This window comes from Esox lucius, chromosome 21 (assembly GCF_011004845.1).
Source record: "Esox lucius isolate fEsoLuc1 chromosome 21, fEsoLuc1.pri, whole genome shotgun sequence".
In the NCBI taxonomy this organism is placed as follows: domain Eukaryota; kingdom Metazoa; phylum Chordata; class Actinopteri; order Esociformes; family Esocidae; genus Esox; species Esox lucius.
In genome coordinates this window covers 25966352-25982953 of record NC_047589.1, presented here as the reverse complement: position 1 = coordinate 25982953, position 16602 = coordinate 25966352, and the positions used below count along the sequence as shown (strand labels likewise).

The window sequence follows — 16602 nt, the reverse complement described above, 5'->3', positions numbered from 1 at the left end:
ACAGGTTTGTTAGCATCCCAGGAATACGCATTGGCTCAGCTCCACCCAGTGTGGGTGGATACAGTAGAAGTCAGACAGGGTTCCCTTGTTGCACTCTTGGGGTTGGTTATTGTGTTAGGTTGGGTGTCTGCAAGCTCAATCGTCATTGGCCACTGAAGGTGCTCTCCTCCAAGTATGTAGGTGCTGGCTAGTACTTCCTGGTCGAATGTTGAGTGTGCAAAGGACCAGAAAAGTTAAGCATTATGAGAGGAATAAAAAAACGTTATATTGTTTGAAGTATTGTTTTTCCCTTGATTGAGTGAGGCTGAATGTTTCAACTTACTCCACTTGTATGAGTGTTGATATAATATATGTTGATCCAAAAATCTCAGCGATGTATCCTCTCTGTTTGACATATATGAGAAAATATAAGCCAGCTCTGACTAAATTATTTCGCGAGCTGCCGAGTTTGTTTACTAAAGGAGTTCCAAAGTCTACTTCCTGGAAATAGCCCATTGTTGAACAACTTGTTGATATGGCACACCTGAGGAACACGAGACCACGCGTCAGCGCGGAGTGACTGGTTCTGAAGTCGTAACTGTACACACTCATCTCAGGTCAGTATAGGTTTGTTTATTGGAGCCCATCGTCAAAAAGCGCTGTTTGGGAGGGCAGGTCAATCCTAGATCGGAACAGGATAGCCGCTACACCTGCCAAAAAACGCTTTTTGCTGTCAGGTAAGAACATTAAAGAAGTGGGTTATGAATTGAAACTTTCAATTTCGAAGAATGTGTTTAAACAGACAAGACGCGAACAGCATGTTATCTTTGGAAAAGCTGGACTGTGTTTTAAGATTTGCACTACTCGGCATACAGAACAATGTATCCCCTAGTAAAAAAAAAAAAATGAATAAATTGTCATGTAATCGATATTTATTTTTTGTGTTTGTTGTGTGCTGTGTATGATTGTAGATATCCTGTTGAGAATCTATAGCTGAACATAAGGATGGAACCCTCGGGTATGTTGCACAGTTGTAAACATTGAATTGCTTTAGGTTTTTACTCCACCTGGTCCAAGGTCAGATGTTATAAATCCCAGGTTTGCTGACTAGATCTTACTGATGGTTAAAATAATCAAGCTAAGGAATGCCACTGAAAAACGAGATTCGTTGCTAAGGGTCTTACATCACTCAACCTGTCACTGAATATAGTGGGTGTGTTAAATCATGCACGCTGTAGCTTTTCAGAACTGGATAGAGGATGGGGTATAGCACAGGGTCAGTTCTGGATGGGATCACAGTTTGTATCTGTTTGTGATTGCCCAGATGTTCGCCGGAGTCGTTCGCCATTTGATCTCATCATGAACCAGATCCGCAGGAAACGCACCACCTCAGACAGGAAGTCAACATCAGGCCGCTTCCTGTCCCACCAGGTCGATAGTGGAGGGATTTCAGAGGACAGAGAGACCGAGGAGGAGAAGGGGGGAACGAGTGAGAGGACTTTGAAAACCTTAAGAAGCAGCCAGAAGTAGCGGTGCCTCTAATCTGACTTTCATTGGACTTGTAGTGTGTCCTGGGTCACTAAAATGCACGATGGGGCTGTGGTGCCTATGTCCCCAGGTGTTGCCCCGGATCCAGCTGACCTGGAGGATGGTGTGTGCGACATGGGCTGGGGGCGTGTTTGTGTGTTTGTCCAGAGGCTGGGGAAGAGAGCTGACAGCAGGACACTGAGTCTGGCCTATTGTGATCTTACCGCTACTGATGCATTGGAGCTGGGTTAGCAGACACACACCAACCCACTCGATCCCTCAATCTCTCCTGGTATATCTTTATTCCCCGTGGTTATTGTCTTCTCTTCCTTTCCGGCCAGCGACGTTGCTCCCATGTCTCTCTCTGCTGGAGGAGCTGGACCTGTCGTGGAACGAGCTGATTGGGGGAAGCCTGAGATTGTTGACTTCTCACCTCCAGAATGTGGGCAGGCTCAGAATCCTCAGATTATCCAGCTGTAGGCTGGCTGCTGATGACATCATGGCTCTGGGTGGGGCTTAAATAGAAAAATATAACATCACTATCTTGTACGTTAGTGGTTTTTGTACTGACTGTGTGTGTGTGTTTGTGTGTAGGTGAGGCTTTGGAGTTTCTTCCACTGTTAGAGGTTCTGGACTTGTCCTGGAATGCTGGTGTTGGTGGAGGAGCTTTGCAAGGCATTGTGGGTAAAGTCCACCCAACCCTTACAGAACTTCATTTGGTGGCTTGTCAACTGACTGAAACCGATGCTGATGTATTGGGTATGCACACACATTCATACTGGGTGCAAACACATACACAATGTCGTCCAAGGTGTAATTAAGAAGTGAAAGGTATGTCTCTGCTCTTTCCCATCCCAGGGAGTGTGGTTAGTGTCCTCCCCAGACTCCGTGTGTTGGATTTGTCGTGCAATACTCACCTGGCCCGCACACAGACGCCGACAGAAGGAGGTGTTTAACTCTTCGTTGTCACAAAAATAACACAAATAAAAAGCCAAGATAAAACGTGGTCCCCTCACTAACTTGGTATAGTTGCAGTTGATATTAACATTTTTTTCTTGTACAGGCGGCATGTACAAATCAACGGCAGAGGTTGACAGATTAGAGGGGTTGTTCCTCTCTTTAAGCCAAACTCCTTCCCTGACCTCTCTTCGACTACATGACTGTGGCCTGACCGGAGGCTCCCTCAACCTCCTCGGTAAGATTGTAGAGAGACATGGGAGACCGGTCCTCCTTCTGGATCCTTTTCATATTTTCCACCCCTCTCCCTAGGTGGTTCATTCCAGTGCCTCGGTTCCCTGTGTCAGTTGGACCTGTCCTGTAACAAAGGTGTGGCCGGGGGCCTGTCCATCCTCTGTCCTCACCTGGCTGTCCTCTCACACCTCAGCAGCCTGGATCTGCACCTCTGTTGCCTCACACGGGAAGACCTAAGGGCCCTCAGTAAGTGTGCGTGTGCACGTGCGTGCATGTAAGAGAGTCGGAAAGAGTGTGTCTCACGGTGATGTGTGCACGTGTACATGTTTCGTGGTCACTTCATGTCCACCTTTTTCAACATGCGTCTAGTCGAGGTGCTGCCCTCGCTCCCTGAGCTGACGAAACTGGACCTGTCATCCAATAAGGAGGTTGGAGGTGTGGTCAGTGACATAGTCCCTGCCCTCCCGCTGTCACAGATTAAACTCCTCCCGCTCAATGGATGCAGACTGACCTACGAATCGTTTTCTTCACTCGGTACTCCATTATTGCATTCTGCTTTTCATTTTAGTTTAGTGTACCTCAGGGAGGACCGCTTGAGGTCTGAATCCAAATAAAACATTCCCGACGTGTGTGTGTTCCAGCTCTAGCGATGCCGTATCTGCGGCGTGTAGATGTGTCCTGGAGTAAAGTTGTGGGCGGGCGCCTGTCGCTGCTATTAAACGGTCTGCAGCCGTCAATCCTCCAGGAGCTCCGCCTTAGCAGTTGTGACCTCACCACCGAAGACCTCCTTCATTTGGGTACACAGAGAAACGCGGTGACACACACACACACACACACACACACACACACACACACACACGGATAGGTAATCATCTTTCCTCTGCCCCCAGCTGCAGTGTGTAGGCGTCGGATTTTGTCCACTCTGCGTGTGCTGGACCTTTCCTATAACAGAGGGGTTAGGGAGGAGGGCTGGTCTGGACTGCTGGCGGAGGAGGGGCTGGGCTCCTTGGAGGAGCTGGATGTTAGCCTCCAGACCCTGACCTCCAACCCCTCACCCCTGACCTGGTTACCAGCCTTACTCACTGCTTTACCTCGTCTACCTGCACTGACACGCCTCTCACTCCAGAGATGGACACTCACAACCCAGGTACACACACACACACACACACACACACACACAGTGTCGTGGTGTACTGGACATATAACACACCTCCTTGTGCCTTACTGCTTTAGATATATACAGCACATTCTCTCTATAATTCTGTAATTCTCTCTAAAGTGTTTGCCAGTTCGCTGAGCAATTGTCATCGGATAGCTAGAACATGTTAACTGATTGGTAAAATCATTCTATTTCTTCTCCAGGCGCGGGAGCAACTTAACCACTCCCTCAGGAAGAGAAATGTCCTATTAGAGGTGGACACACCCACCTCTGCCTCATCGTCTAAACAAGAGAGGGCAGAAGAGGCACCATGTGAGGAGTAGAGAATGGACTTGGAAATAGGCTTTTAACTTCAAATCTACTGTAATGGTCAGGCACAGTTTAAGGCAATTACATTTTTTAGTTGCTTGGCAACAAGCCCACATTTACAATAATTTTTGCACATACCTCAAATTTATTTTATGATACATGAAGTTCCAGTTGAGTAAATGCGTGTTCGCAAATGGTGCGACCCGTGATCTGATCTGTTTAGCAAGGTCTGTTACTGGGAGTTACAGCTTCACTTTGGCATTCAAATAAAATATGTACCGTCACATGATTAACAAGTCTGTCTCCTCGGGGTGCGTTTGTGTGTTGTAAGACTGCAGGTGAATAGTACACTCTCTGTGTGTTTGTCTGTAGGTGCTCACCTACCACGCAACACTGTCCAACAGAAGGAGCTTTACCCCCCTACCTCCAGGCAATGCTCAAAGCTTCCGTCCTTACCCAGGCCCTTTGTTCAGCCACTTCTGGCTTGCCTGTTTTCAGAATCCCTCTGACTAAATGAGTGTGTCATTGCGTTCACCTTTTTTGCTCATCTTTGACAGAAGCAGAACATGCACTTCTCATTTCTTTATTTTCTGGCGGTTGCCTTCCTCTTTTCTCTTCTGCCTCGCTCTAATGTCCTTCTCTGTTTTCTTTAATGTTCTGTTAACTCTATTTCAAAGCAAAACCTGTAGCCAGTTTCCATTATTTACGGTTTTCAAACCTTGAGGGTGTTTCCATGGCGATATACAACATCCCATAGACCAGAAGCACAGAACAGCAGCATAGATCCTATTTCCGACATTAACTACAAAATCCCCAAGCCATAACCTGCATTGGGTCTCTATACCGTTCCCAACGCAGACAGAAACACATCTAGACACTTTATTACACATTAGCTCCTTTATATCCTTAAACACTGATTCTGAAGAAGAAAGAAGGATAATGTATCTCATGAGGTGTTTTGGGTGTGTTTGTTAGAGGGGTTGCGATGTCGTCACGGTAGCAGTATTTGTTAGGGCCAGAGCTGCGTTGCTGGCAGGGTCTCCGTTCTGTCCATAGCTGGGTGTCCAGTAGTAGTGTCTCCTCAGCCCATGGAAGACCTCCGCCAGGCACACACGACCCTCCACCTCATACGCACACACGTCGGTCCGCTCCGGCGAGAGACGACCACTGGACAGCAGATCACTGAACACCTGGGGAGGAACAATGGGGTTTTGACAGTGATTTCTGAGAGTGAGAGAGTGTGTGTGTGCGCACACGCACATGCATGTTACCTGGCAGACGGGCTCCTCCAGCCTGTTCCCCCAGATGTAGATGTGTGAGAGAGTGCTGTTGGCCTGCATGGCTCGACTCAGAGACACCAGCCCAGCAGTAGCAATGTTATTACTGGGTAAGGACAACCTGGTGAGAGAGAAGGAGAACATATAGACACGTGTGTGTGTGTGTGTCTGTCTGTGTGTGTTTTCAATCAAATTTAACAGCGGTTGTCACAAAGTGCTTTACAGAGACACCCTCTCACGCTTTGAGGTTGCAGGTGGGCAGGGCAATAGCCTGGCTAAGGTAGAGGGCGCCGTCGTCCTCAATGCGATTGGACGCCAAGTCCAGAATCTCCAAGGTTCCATTGTTCTTCAGAACCTCTGCTAGACACCTCGCCCCATCACGGGTCACATGGTTGCTGAGTAATGGAGGAACAGATGGGGGGGCGTGATTGGTGTTAGGGTATGTTTATGTATACATGCATCAAGTGGGTGTGCGCATGCGTGTGTACCAGCGTAGGTCCAGGTATTTGAGGCTGTAGTTGGTTCTCAGGGCTTCAGTGAGTCTCTCCACTCCAGAGTCTGTCAGGTCCATCTTCCCCAGGTGTAGCTCCCTCAGACTCTGATTAACCTGCAACATGCCTGACAGATGGACTGCTGCCTCGTCCTTCGAGAGGGATTAAACGGGAGACTGAGTTGGGTGAGAACCCCACAAAAGACAGCTAAGCTGGTGTTGCTCTACGCACAGTCAGTAGAGTGCAGAATTCCAATTATTTTTTGAAAGACAATGAGAGAGCAACTCAGAACGTGCAGCAGTGCTTTGACTTGGTAGTCTTTCTCAAGCCAATTTCTCAGTACAAACACAGCTTGTTGTGATACCATGTGGCTGAACAGTAGAGGTCTGCTGATGTTGACAGAGCGGAGGCTCTTGTTGTTGTTCAATACGATGGCGAACGCTATCACACTCTGAGTCTCCTACACATACAGAGAGGATATGTGTGTGCGTTAGTCAGTGTCACGTTTAATCACTAAGTACATTAACACACACCCTCAGAAATGTACGTGGTGCGATCCTGCTGCTGGTGGTTACCAACGTATAGGGACAGAACACACTAAAGCTGTGTTACCAGGTCGGAGTCGGCCAAGTCCAACTCCTGTAGTGTTGTGTTGACCTGTAGCATCCTGGCAAAGTGCATGGCTCCGTGGTTCCCTATCTTATTACCAGTCAGCCTCAGAGACCGGAGGGCGCTGTTAGTCTGGAGAAGAAAGCACATTTTGCGGTGTCATAACTCATAAGCAAAATAGGTGAACTACCCCTAACTTCGTCTCTGTTAACTAAATTGTCTTAACATTTCAGTTCGTATTTTAGTTTTAGTACCCCCATAACCATGAAACACAAACACTTCATAAATGCTTAATGTATATATACATACAGTCAAACTCTTGGCAAGGTATTCAGCTCCGTCCGTCTGAATGTCATTACCCATCAGGTCCAGAGAGCGCAGATACACGTTCTCCTGACAAATAACACACTGGTCACACACTCAGGCCCAACAACATATCTGGATTTGAGGGAAGAGTGTGAGAGTTCTATGTGACAACACGGTTACCTCGAGCAAGCCAGCGAGATGCCTAGCCCCCTCGTCTGTAATGCAGTTGTAGCTCAGCGCCAGACCTGTCAATCAACAACACATCTGGGTGAAGACGAAAGCATTTGAATACACGTCCTCTCCTTGACCTGCACTGATCTGACAGAAACCATAGTGAGAAAGTAATGCATATCCGTGCTAATGTATTTTCTACACAGGCTATCCTAGCTAGTATCAACAGTACAGCAGTACGTTACCAGTCACGAGTTCGTTGTCTTTGAGGATTTTAGACAGCGCAAGAGCATCTTCGTTCGTCAATCTTTTGACTTTTCTTAGCCTGTCGTTCCCAGTGAGTTGCAGTGTGACGTCTCTACTTGCATACAGACAGGACATGGTCAAGGTCATTAGATAAGGAAGGTTAACATCAGTAGTTAGAAGCAGAGGTGTAGTACTTGGCTACGCTATATGGTCATCAGTGGGGAAGTTCCTATAAGATCTAAAATAACATGAAAAGTGAGTTCCTCTAGGTCTTAATAAGGAACCTCCCTCACCTGGTGAACACTGGTGAAGCACTTTTACTTTGTAGTTCCTACACCTCCGTAAAGTAAGTTGCTTTTGCGATTAGTAAACCTACCCCGTCTTCCCTTTCGTTTCTTGTAGGACTTCTATAATGTATCGATTATTTTGTAATTTTAGTTCTTTACAGACAGAGGAGTAAAGCTCTGTTATACAAGACCCCATGTCTGAACTACGAATGTATAGTCCCGGAAAACATGGCTAAAACAATAAGGTACACTCTATTTCCGTTACTATGGCAACACGGCCGCTTCCCGAGGTGTTTTAGAAAGGAGACAGAAATAATTTGATTGACAGGCGGTCAACCAATCACAGTCACGTAATCATTCTACATGATGTGTTCCTCGGCCAATCGTGACGAAATCTCTCATTTATCTTGACACTACCGAATGTCAAGATAAATGAATACAGCATAACGTTACATATCGCAGATCTCGTAAAAATATTTCAATGTGGTCTTAATAGTTCATGTTTGGTTTTGAGGTATCCGTCAGAACTACTATGCAGTCGTTGCCCTATCAGGTTTGTTAATAAATAACCCGTAGACTTTGCCTCCCTCAATCTGTCTGTGTCCATGCTCTGCCATCAACCCAATATGCCACACCTGTCAGGTGGATGGATTCATTTGGGAAAGGAGAAATGCTGACTTACAGGGATAAAAACATTGTTGTGCATATAAGTGTTATAAATACAATTTTGTATGTGTAGAAAAGTTTCTGTAGTCTTTTATTTCATCTCATAAAAAATTACATTTACATGTTGCCCCCCCCATTTTGTTAGCACACACTAACAAAATGTTGAAGGATAAAATCGTATTACGGTTTAATGTGCATTTGCTGAAAGGATGAGAAAGCACACAGATTCCAGATATTTATTTCCCAGCATTTAGAGTAGAGCTGTTGAATTGAAAGGAGAAAAAAAATAAACACTTCACAAATATCCATCAATCTCATTACCTAAAGCCCTGTTAGTGAGACTTTTTTTTTTATTTTTTTAAAACAAGAATATCAAAAAGATTATCATTGAGGATGTTTAGAAACAAAAAAGCCAGTGAATTGTGAGGCTGGTTATTCTGTGGGTAGGTCATCAAGCTTCTGCAATCACTTATATAACTATATATGACAACAAACATTTAAAACATACAAATACGGTTAGATCTGAATGCGGTGCCGGTCCTAGTGTTTCGGGGTCCCGTGGTGGGGTACGGTTTGTGGATCCCCTCAGAACAAAACATTTGAGGTGTTTCCTTTTTAATTTCTTGCAATTATGCAGATATTACCAATGAAATATAGAGAATTTTGGCAGTTTTAAAATAGGTTTTCTGCAATTATACACATTTTGCCATGCAATAAAGAGAACATTCTGCAATTTAAAACATTTCATTAATTTAGCCATAGGCCAGCCATTATTCCTGCATTATCTAAAAAACAAATCATGCAGTTCTACTGATTTTGCCATAGGTTAAAACAGTTTTACATCTGATTTTCTGCACTCGTTATTCCAATTAGTTAGAGAGAAAATATATTTTAAAGCACATTTTTCAGAATTCTAAATATTTTGCAAAGACTTAACATCAATGTTCCCTCTAAGCTGTGCACATGGACTCATGCTCCTTCCAGGACTGTCTCAAAGAGCAAATTAATTCACTGAGTTTGCCTAATTATATTGTCCCTACATGGAACAAGACGCCCTATCATGGAAAAAAACACATCAGCCCCTTTTCAATGCAACAAACCAAAACTCAGCAAGACTGAACCTGTGATTGGTAGGGCCAGAATGTACGCATCAGAGTAGAAACTGTTCACCATAGCCCATGAGCAAGCATTATTCCAACTGGATTTTCAGAGCGAGCTTAGACCAATATGTTAGTGAGTCATTAGCCTAGTTCTAGGTTAAGTATTGGTAAGCAAATGACTGACTTACTGCTTACTACAAGAGTATGAAACAAAACTCAGGTAAAAAAACAAAACAACCTTGTTTATGAATTAAAAGTGGTGCTCGAACGTGAAGACAGTTGCTCAGTGCCTATATTAATTAGAGGGAACACTGATCCTGATTCACACAGTTCTATACAGCTGATTAATACCGGATCCTGTAGGTCCAGGTAATTGAGTCAAAACAGAACTTAAAGCCTGAGAGAGTAATGTTAGGTTCTGGGTTACAGATCAGAGTTGGTCAAGTCAGGGGTCAGGGCAGGGGTCATTGTCCAAAGTTCTAATGATGATAATCTGCTCCATATTTTCGTTGGGGGAAGCTGGGTCACAGTGGGCTGCTGGGAAAGAGGAAGTGGAGAAGGTAGAAGTATGAAGCTGCTCCACAAGAACACGGAGGGGGTTAGGGCTCAAGTTAGGGGTGGCCGGCTCTGGGTTTTCCAGCTCTTCAGTCTCCAGGTTTTCCGTCTCTTCAGACTCTGGGTTCTCCGGCTCAAGGTTCTCCGGTTCAAGGTTCTCCGGTTCAAGGTTCTCCGACACTTCAGGCTCTGGGTTTTCTGGCTCCTCAGGTACAGGGCTGGGAGCGTCGCGGGAGATCAGCCCCTGATGATCAATAGGAATGTTGTGGAGGAGAACACCTTCTGGAATTTCCACTGGGGCTTAAAAAAAAAAAAAAAAACACAGACACGTTAATATAGATGTAAAGGATAGGTCACGTTAATATAGATGTAAAGGATAGGTCACGTTAATATAGATGCCAAAAAGGACAGGACACACACACAGCAGCTCACCTAAGTGATGTCTCTCCTGGTGTTTCCTCAGGCTGCTTACGCCAGCGTAGGTGTTTCCGCAGAGCTCACACGCCACGCGCTGCTTCACCGCCTGTCCTCCGTCTACACAAACACAATGTGGCTCAATCTGTGCTCCTTTTGTTTTTCCATTGCTTTCTTCGTCTGCCTTTTTTTTTGCCAATAAAAAGTCCATACCCTGTTCAACGTTTTGATCTTTCCCTATGTTTATGTTCTTCACCTAGACTTCTCAATCCACTTCCTGTTCGTCACCTACACCTCTCTGTCCTCTTCCTGTTCTTCATCAACACCTCTCTGTCCTTGTCCTGGTGGCTGTTCATTCTGTATTTCTTCTTCTCGTCTTCCCACCAGAACACTGTAAATCCTCGCAAAACTAACAGACACTCACTGGATTTGACAGCTTCACACTTGGTGTTTGTCCAACTTTCACTTGGATACTTTCATAAAGTAAAAGTGGTCAGTTCTCACGTGTCTGTGTGTGTTAGGCAAACCACCAATCAGTAGGGGTCCAGAGAACTTTGACTGTGTGAGTGTCACTACATACACAGTGTTTAACTACTGCAGCCAGCAGCTCTTGGCCCTCCAGTGTTAGCAACTGTGAACTCTGAATAACTCTATTGACTAGATGGTCTGACTGTGAAGCAATGGGCGGGGGTGTAAGATCACTCGGCTGCCATGAATGGATAAAAAAATAAGCTCTGTCACACAACACAGTATGTCATCTGTCAATAATCCAATGATTCATCAATGATCTAATCTGAGTTAAGCAAATGCTTGCTTGCCTGCAGCCTACTATGATTCATTCATGTTTAGAGAGATGTTATAAACGAAAATAAAATGGCAAACCTACTTTGTTATTATGCAAATGTTGGGTCTTAAGTGTAGGGAAAGGTTTGCTCCTCTCGAATGTGAAACATCATATGGGGCAAACCAACGACATTCACCTGCATCTGGAATAACTGTGTTGCCGGCTCCAGGAGCCCACAGTAGTGAATAACTGAATAGGACTACTATCACTATTGTGTACCTTTTCAGTTGTCCAGATAATTTATTTGCTTTTAACTGTGTGACGGAGTACAGAGGAAGAGAGATGCACTCTGGGATTCCCTCAGGGTGACAGAACCATAATGCAAACAGTGACAGTCCCTAGTGGTATTTAAAGCCCTTTCGTGTTTTTCCAATCAAATACAGCAAACACTGACAAAACCAGATAGGATTAAGAATAAAAGTATGAGGGGTTTGGCGCACCGTTGTGGATGCGAGAGTGTTTGCTGAGTTCTTGTTTAGTGATGAACACCCTCTGACACACTGGACACTCGTGTGGAGCGTCACCTGGAAAACGGAGAAGACCATGACCACACACTCCTTCAACACACATTCCACTGGTACCGTTTCTGCTCGCTTGAGCGCGTTACCCCTGGAGATCCCATTAGATTACTTGGTGGGCCTACGTCACAATCCCACATAAACCGTTTTCAGCCAGGGAACGGATGTAGACTGACCGCAATAAACGGAACGTCCGACCGGACTGTTGGTACGCAGGCAGAGAATTTGAAAAAGTTTCGTTTTTCGTAGTGAAGGAATGAACGCGGTTTTACCTGTGTGTTTGCGTTTGTGTGTGATGAGAGAAGAGGAGACGGAGAAGGCCATCCCACAGGTGTCACACTGATAAGGCTTCTCCCCTGTGTGGATCCGGACGTGGTATGTCAGCGTGCTGGCCTGGGCAAAACCCTTCCCACACTGTTCACACACATAGGGCTTTTCTCCACTGTGCTTCCTACATGGACACACACACACACACACACACAGTTGGACAAACACACAAAAATAGGGCGTCTCCAAAGACACGCACACATTTCGATTCAGCCAAAACCTAATTCTTAATCCCCAACCTGAGAAACATACCTGACAGCGATAAACTTAACCCCAACTGTAACTTCTACCCTAAACCTAACCCCCTAATCCAAAAATAGCCTCTGCATGGCGACAGGCAAAATTACTTTCAGGTTTCCTTAGTCTTACTGTCCTTGCAGATATTTTGGCCTGCCACCAGGATAGTAAAACCTGTACAAAAACACCCACCTTGAGTGTATCTTGAAGTTGGACGAGGTGGCGAACTGCAGACCACATTGTTCACAGGTGTACGGTTTCTCTTCGCCGTGGTACATTCGACAGTGAGCCACCAACTGACACTTCTGAGCAAAACCCTTGTCACACTGAGAACACGCAAACGGCTTTTCACCTGGAAAGGCAGAGAAAGTGGCAAGCTGTCTCAAACCTGTATCTGTACGCAAAGGAGAATGTGTGTGTGTGTGTGTGTGTCTGTCTGTGTGTCTCACCTGTGTGTATACGGAGATGAATCTTGAGCTGGTTACCCTGTGTGAAGGCTCTGGGACAGAAAAGACACTGGAAAGGTTTGACTCCTTTATGGATTCTCATGTGTCTCTTCAGACTGCTCATCTCAGAGAACTGCTTGTTACACTCCGCACACACCGGCTTCTCTTTCAACCGTTTGAACACAGCCCTGCCCTCCCACTCATCTTCCTCCACCTTTATCCCATCCCCCTCTCCATCACTCAACCTGTTCTCCTTCAGTGTACCTCTTCCTCTGCCTCTCCCTCTCCCTCTGCCTCTCCCTCTCTTTCCTCCTCTCCTCTCACCGCTGCTCATCCTCTTCCTCTTCAGATCGGTCTCATTCTCCTCTGCAATCTGGACGTCTGACTCTTCTAGAGACAGATCTGCCCTCGTGCCCCTCCCCCTTCCTCTACCCCTCCCCCTGGGTCTGCCCCTCCCTCTCTTAGGCTGGGGAACTACCACTTCCTCTGGGGTATCCTCACGGCCAGGTGGCGTTTGGTTTCTAGGCGTTGCCCTGGGCTTTCTTCCCTTCCTCTTCCTTGCTCCTCTCCTGGGGGAGGGAGGTATGTACTCAGGATCTTTCTCTCCCTTGTCCTCCCTCTCTTCCTCCTCCTTCTCTCCTTCCCTCCCCTCCTCCTCCATCTCTCCTTCCCTCCCTTCCTCCCTCTCTCCTTCCCTCCCCTCCTCCCTCTCTCCTGAACCCTCTGGAACGCAGGACATGGGTTCACATGCTGCGGGGCTGGGGGGTGAGCAAGGGGAAGGTGAGCAGTCGGGAGAGTGGGCGGCTGAGGCTGACTCTGTCCTCCTTTCTGGTTGGCTGCCTGTCTTGCCTTTCAGGTGACACTCCGCCTCCCTCATCCCCAGGTACAACGCAGCTCTCAGCACGGCCTCGTACCCTTCGCTGTTCCCATCAAGCACAGACAGAAGACAATCAGTTAAACCTCAGACAACAACATGTGTAGTTATTGTGACACTACGGTGATGTAGTGCTGTTGGTGAGGAGTAGTGGACAAGTAGTGAACAGACCAGTGGTCTGTAGCGCTTATCATTGTCACACCAACTGACACCACGCCAACTGACACCAGCCTCGTTCCCACCTGCGCAGCAGAGACCTACCTGTCTGGGTCTAGTTTTCCAGAATAGATGTATTTCAGCAGCGTGTCCAGGGCCGGCACAGTGACAAACTCAGGGTCAAGGGTCGTGACCCGATGGCCTTTGTCGGGCAGGGCCGAGAAGAATCCACTGAACGCTGCCAAGACATTGCGGTGCGCTTGGAATAGCGTGTCGCCCACAACAACCGTGATGTCACACAAAACGTTGCTCTCCCGCTGCCAACGCAGCTGTTCCAACAGGTGCTCGCTGTGGGCCAGCTGTGACATCACTGCTTCCAGGGTCACGCCGGGGTCAATCTGCAAGGGGAATTCACAATCATCTTCAGATTTCCGTCAATACTAACACATTTACGGAGATCATATAGCACACGTTTGTGTGTGACTCCTGACCAACAGGAATAAAAACGCTGTGGCCATTTCAAAGAAAATACCAGAAGTCTATGTAAATGGGATGTCAATGTAAAAACAATCTAAAATAAACTACATAGGAAGGAGTTAAGCCACAGCGTTTATCCTATGCTAGAAGAAAAGTTTCATAACAGAGTTGAAGTAGTTTGATTTTTTTGTCGTTTCTTGTACATCACTGTGTACACTTAAAAAAATATGTATTTAAAAAAAATATACATATATACATAAACATACATACACATATATACATATACATACATGTATACATATATATATACACATATATACATACACATATACACATATACACACACACACACACATATGTGTGTGTGGATATTTCAGTAGTAGCACATACTAAAAACTTCAGTACTAGCAATAAAAAAAAAAGGCATATTGGTCCATCCCTACAAGTTTTGTTCTTTTCAACGAACTCGCCAGAAAATACAGGCTTCATCCAGTGTTTTGACAGGTAGATTGTCAGTATGTTGTTGTTTTTGATACATATAACACGAAGAAAAGCTAATGCTAGGATGGGGTGCCAAGTTAGTAAGGTATATTATTCAGACACTTGTAATCAAGCAATCCTAAGATACTAGCCCCTGACTGATCTTCTAAAGCATTTCCATTGACAAGAACTGTGTTATAATATTCTTGGTCCACCAGGACATGAAGACTTATTAATGCACATAATGCTTAGTCTCTCCAAAAAGCTTGGCCATTTCACATAACAAAACTAATAAGCTCAATTTCTAAAAGTGGACTTGAAAATACACTTTTTTTTAGCATACACTATGCCCAAGAGATACCATGAACAGAGATCAAAGTATGTTAATTTGGGGAGACATCAAAATTTTGCAAATGTATCATCCAAATGTACATTTCATAAACCTGAAATAACCATACATATATTGCAAGATTATTGTTGGTTTATTTGAGGATTTGGTCACTAACAGTGATGAGTGCCAAGACATAGGAAGACCTCAGACAGAGAATCAAAACTCTCATATTAAGCTGAAAACTGTTCCGTTATACTATTTCATGTTTTCAAGAATAAATAACAGAATTATTATTAACTCTTTAAAAAGTTAATTTTATGAGAATGTTTCAGATTTACATTCTGGTTTTCTGTTCTTAGTCTGCAGTATAGTCTGCAGTATACAGTCACATAAATAAACATGTACTCACCCTTTACGACAAAGCTATTGTTTGGTTGAAAATACCAGGAGTTGTTCTGTTGAGATAAAAGTAATTTTACATATTACGTTACAATATATAACGTTACAACAGCAACACTGATCACATCCACCGTAGCTATCCGGTAGACAACAGAATAACGTTATAAAAAATAAAAGTTCCGAGAATCCTACTAATTTGCGGTGGCTAGCTAGTAACTGGCCCACGGGAATCCGCGGAAATCTACTGGGTTCTGTTGTTTAACTTGAATAGATAGATCAGCTGAGTTATTTTTGAATAGATAAATATACTTGAACATTGAGATTACACACTTTTAATAATCTTGAGAATATGTACTTTCTTCAAAGTTCAGGTTGCTCAAATAGCTCGCTAGCTAGCTAGGTTATTTGATAATCGCGGATGTGTGAGCGCGCTTAAAAACAAAGACGGGCTCTTATTTCGAAATGCGACGAGGAGAACGCGATAAACTACGTTGGGACCTTTTAAAACGACAGACCATTTGGCTGTGTAATAACACGCATATGCATAACATTACAAACGCATGAAAACAAATAAACTTAACACACAAACAGTTCAAAATTGAGTAGAATGACAATACCTTATAATCCCTTTACTGAGTAGCCATTTTCTAATGACGTCGAAACACAACCGAAGTCTCGCGACGTTTGGAATATACGTTCATATTTTGTAACGGGAAGCGATACTGTGCTGGGCCATTATCTATATATTTAATGTAAATACTATTTTAAATAAACAATATAATGCATACACTTGACTGTTACCACTACATATGACAGAAGTAGCAGTGCATTTCAGTACAGTACAAAACACTAGACTACCGAAAGTATTGCAGTATATTTCCAAAGAGTATATTTCGCTACCTCCGCAAAAAACTACAATGTTGATTTACCGAAAAATAATCAAAGGCTTGTACTCTTTCAGTGAAACCTCGCCGATTTAATGTTCACTCAAAATCAATCCAATCGATACCTGTGCACGCATTGAACGTGAGTATGTCAAGCTGCCGTGATATGTCAAGAGGTGATCAATGCACACAACCAGTGTATGTATTGATTTAATGTGTACGTAAAGTGTTACAACAGTTAAGCTGAATTTGCTAAGAGGCAACAATGGAAGCTAGAGACCAGAGACAAATATTTTTGTTCCAGATTTTACCTTCCACAATGAGGATAAAGTCAGCCGGAGC

General features: G+C 44.7%; 3 protein-coding genes across 8 annotated transcripts; 1 reads left to right on the top strand and 2 right to left on the bottom strand.

Moving 5' to 3' along the window:
- Window positions 1-489: 489 nt before the first annotated feature.
- On the top strand, window positions 490-4950 carry lrrc31 (leucine rich repeat containing 31). Of its 2 annotated transcripts, none has more exons than XM_010890064.5 (13): window positions 490-596; window positions 951-997; window positions 1304-1468; window positions 1598-1753; window positions 1848-2015; window positions 2101-2265; window positions 2365-2454; window positions 2570-2701; window positions 2776-2943; window positions 3067-3231; window positions 3339-3494; window positions 3588-3844; window positions 4060-4950. In XM_010890064.5, exons 2-13 carry the CDS (start codon window positions 985-987, stop codon window positions 4177-4179), a joined length of 1755 nt encoding a protein of 584 aa, XP_010888366.2. In that variant the 5' UTR covers window positions 490-596; window positions 951-984; the 3' UTR covers window positions 4180-4950. The 2 variants fall into 2 exon arrangements, with proteins under 2 accessions (XP_010888366.2, XP_010888365.2); XM_010890063.4 differs by lacking the exon at window positions 490-596 and adding an exon at window positions 603-716.
- An 80-nt stretch (window positions 4951-5030) lies between these two features.
- Window positions 5031-7838, bottom strand: lrrc34 (leucine rich repeat containing 34). 3 transcript variants are annotated; one of them, XM_034289417.1, is made up of 9 exons: window positions 7642-7838; window positions 7265-7380; window positions 6852-7093; window positions 6546-6674; window positions 6298-6393; window positions 5931-6085; window positions 5682-5837; window positions 5437-5563; window positions 5031-5355 (listed from the first exon to the last, which is right to left on the bottom strand). In XM_034289417.1, exons 3-9 carry the CDS (start codon window positions 6903-6905, stop codon window positions 5137-5139), a joined length of 936 nt encoding a protein of 311 aa, XP_034145308.1. In that variant the 5' UTR covers window positions 6906-7093; window positions 7265-7380; window positions 7642-7838; the 3' UTR covers window positions 5031-5136. The 3 variants fall into 3 exon arrangements, with proteins under 3 accessions (XP_034145308.1, XP_034145307.1, XP_034145309.1); XM_034289416.1 differs by having other exon boundaries at window positions 7265-7377; XM_034289418.1 differs by having other exon boundaries at window positions 5167-5355; window positions 5426-5563; window positions 7265-7377.
- A 454-nt stretch (window positions 7839-8292) lies between these two features.
- Window positions 8293-16055, bottom strand: mynn (myoneurin). Of its 3 annotated transcripts, none has more exons than XM_010890057.3 (9): window positions 15994-16055; window positions 15387-15432; window positions 13795-14087; window positions 12663-13579; window positions 12406-12565; window positions 11922-12100; window positions 11572-11655; window positions 10306-10407; window positions 8293-10173 (listed from the first exon to the last, which is right to left on the bottom strand). In XM_010890057.3, exons 3-9 carry the CDS (start codon window positions 14055-14057, stop codon window positions 9764-9766), a joined length of 2115 nt encoding a protein of 704 aa, XP_010888359.2. In that variant the 5' UTR covers window positions 14058-14087; window positions 15387-15432; window positions 15994-16055; the 3' UTR covers window positions 8293-9763. The 3 variants fall into 3 exon arrangements, with proteins under 3 accessions (XP_010888359.2, XP_010888360.2, XP_010888361.2); XM_010890058.5 differs by lacking the exon at window positions 15994-16055 and adding an exon at window positions 15707-15957; XM_010890059.3 differs by lacking the exon at window positions 11572-11655.
- Between the last annotated feature and the right edge of the window lie 547 nt (window positions 16056-16602).

Coding starts and splice junctions, on each gene's coding strand:
- lrrc31 (XM_010890064.5), top strand. Junction 2,455..2,569: donor ACAGACGCCGACAGAAGGAG/GTGTTTAACTCT, acceptor TTTCTTGTACAG/GCGGCATGTACAAATCAACG. Junction 3,232..3,338: donor CGAATCGTTTTCTTCACTCG/GTACTCCATTAT, acceptor TGTGTGTTCCAG/CTCTAGCGATGCCGTATCTG.
- lrrc34 (XM_034289417.1), bottom strand. CDS start 6,905: ATGGGTAATGACATTCAGACGGACGGAGCTGAATACCTTGCCAAGAGT. Junction 6,086..6,297: donor CTCTACTGTTCAGCCACATG/GTATCACAACAA, acceptor TCCCTCTCGAAG/GACGAGGCAGCAGTCCATCT. Junction 5,838..5,930: donor AAATACCTGGACCTACGCTG/GTACACACGCAT, acceptor TCCATTACTCAG/CAACCATGTGACCCGTGATG.
- mynn (XM_010890057.3), bottom strand. CDS start 14,057: ATGTCACAGCTGGCCCACAGCGAGCACCTGTTGGAACAGCTGCGTTGG. Junction 12,566..12,662: donor TCATCTCCGTATACACACAG/GTGAGACACACA, acceptor CTGCCTTTCCAG/GTGAAAAGCCGTTTGCGTGT. Junction 12,101..12,405: donor AACTTCAAGATACACTCAAG/GTGGGTGTTTTT, acceptor GTGTCCATGTAG/GAAGCACAGTGGAGAAAAGC.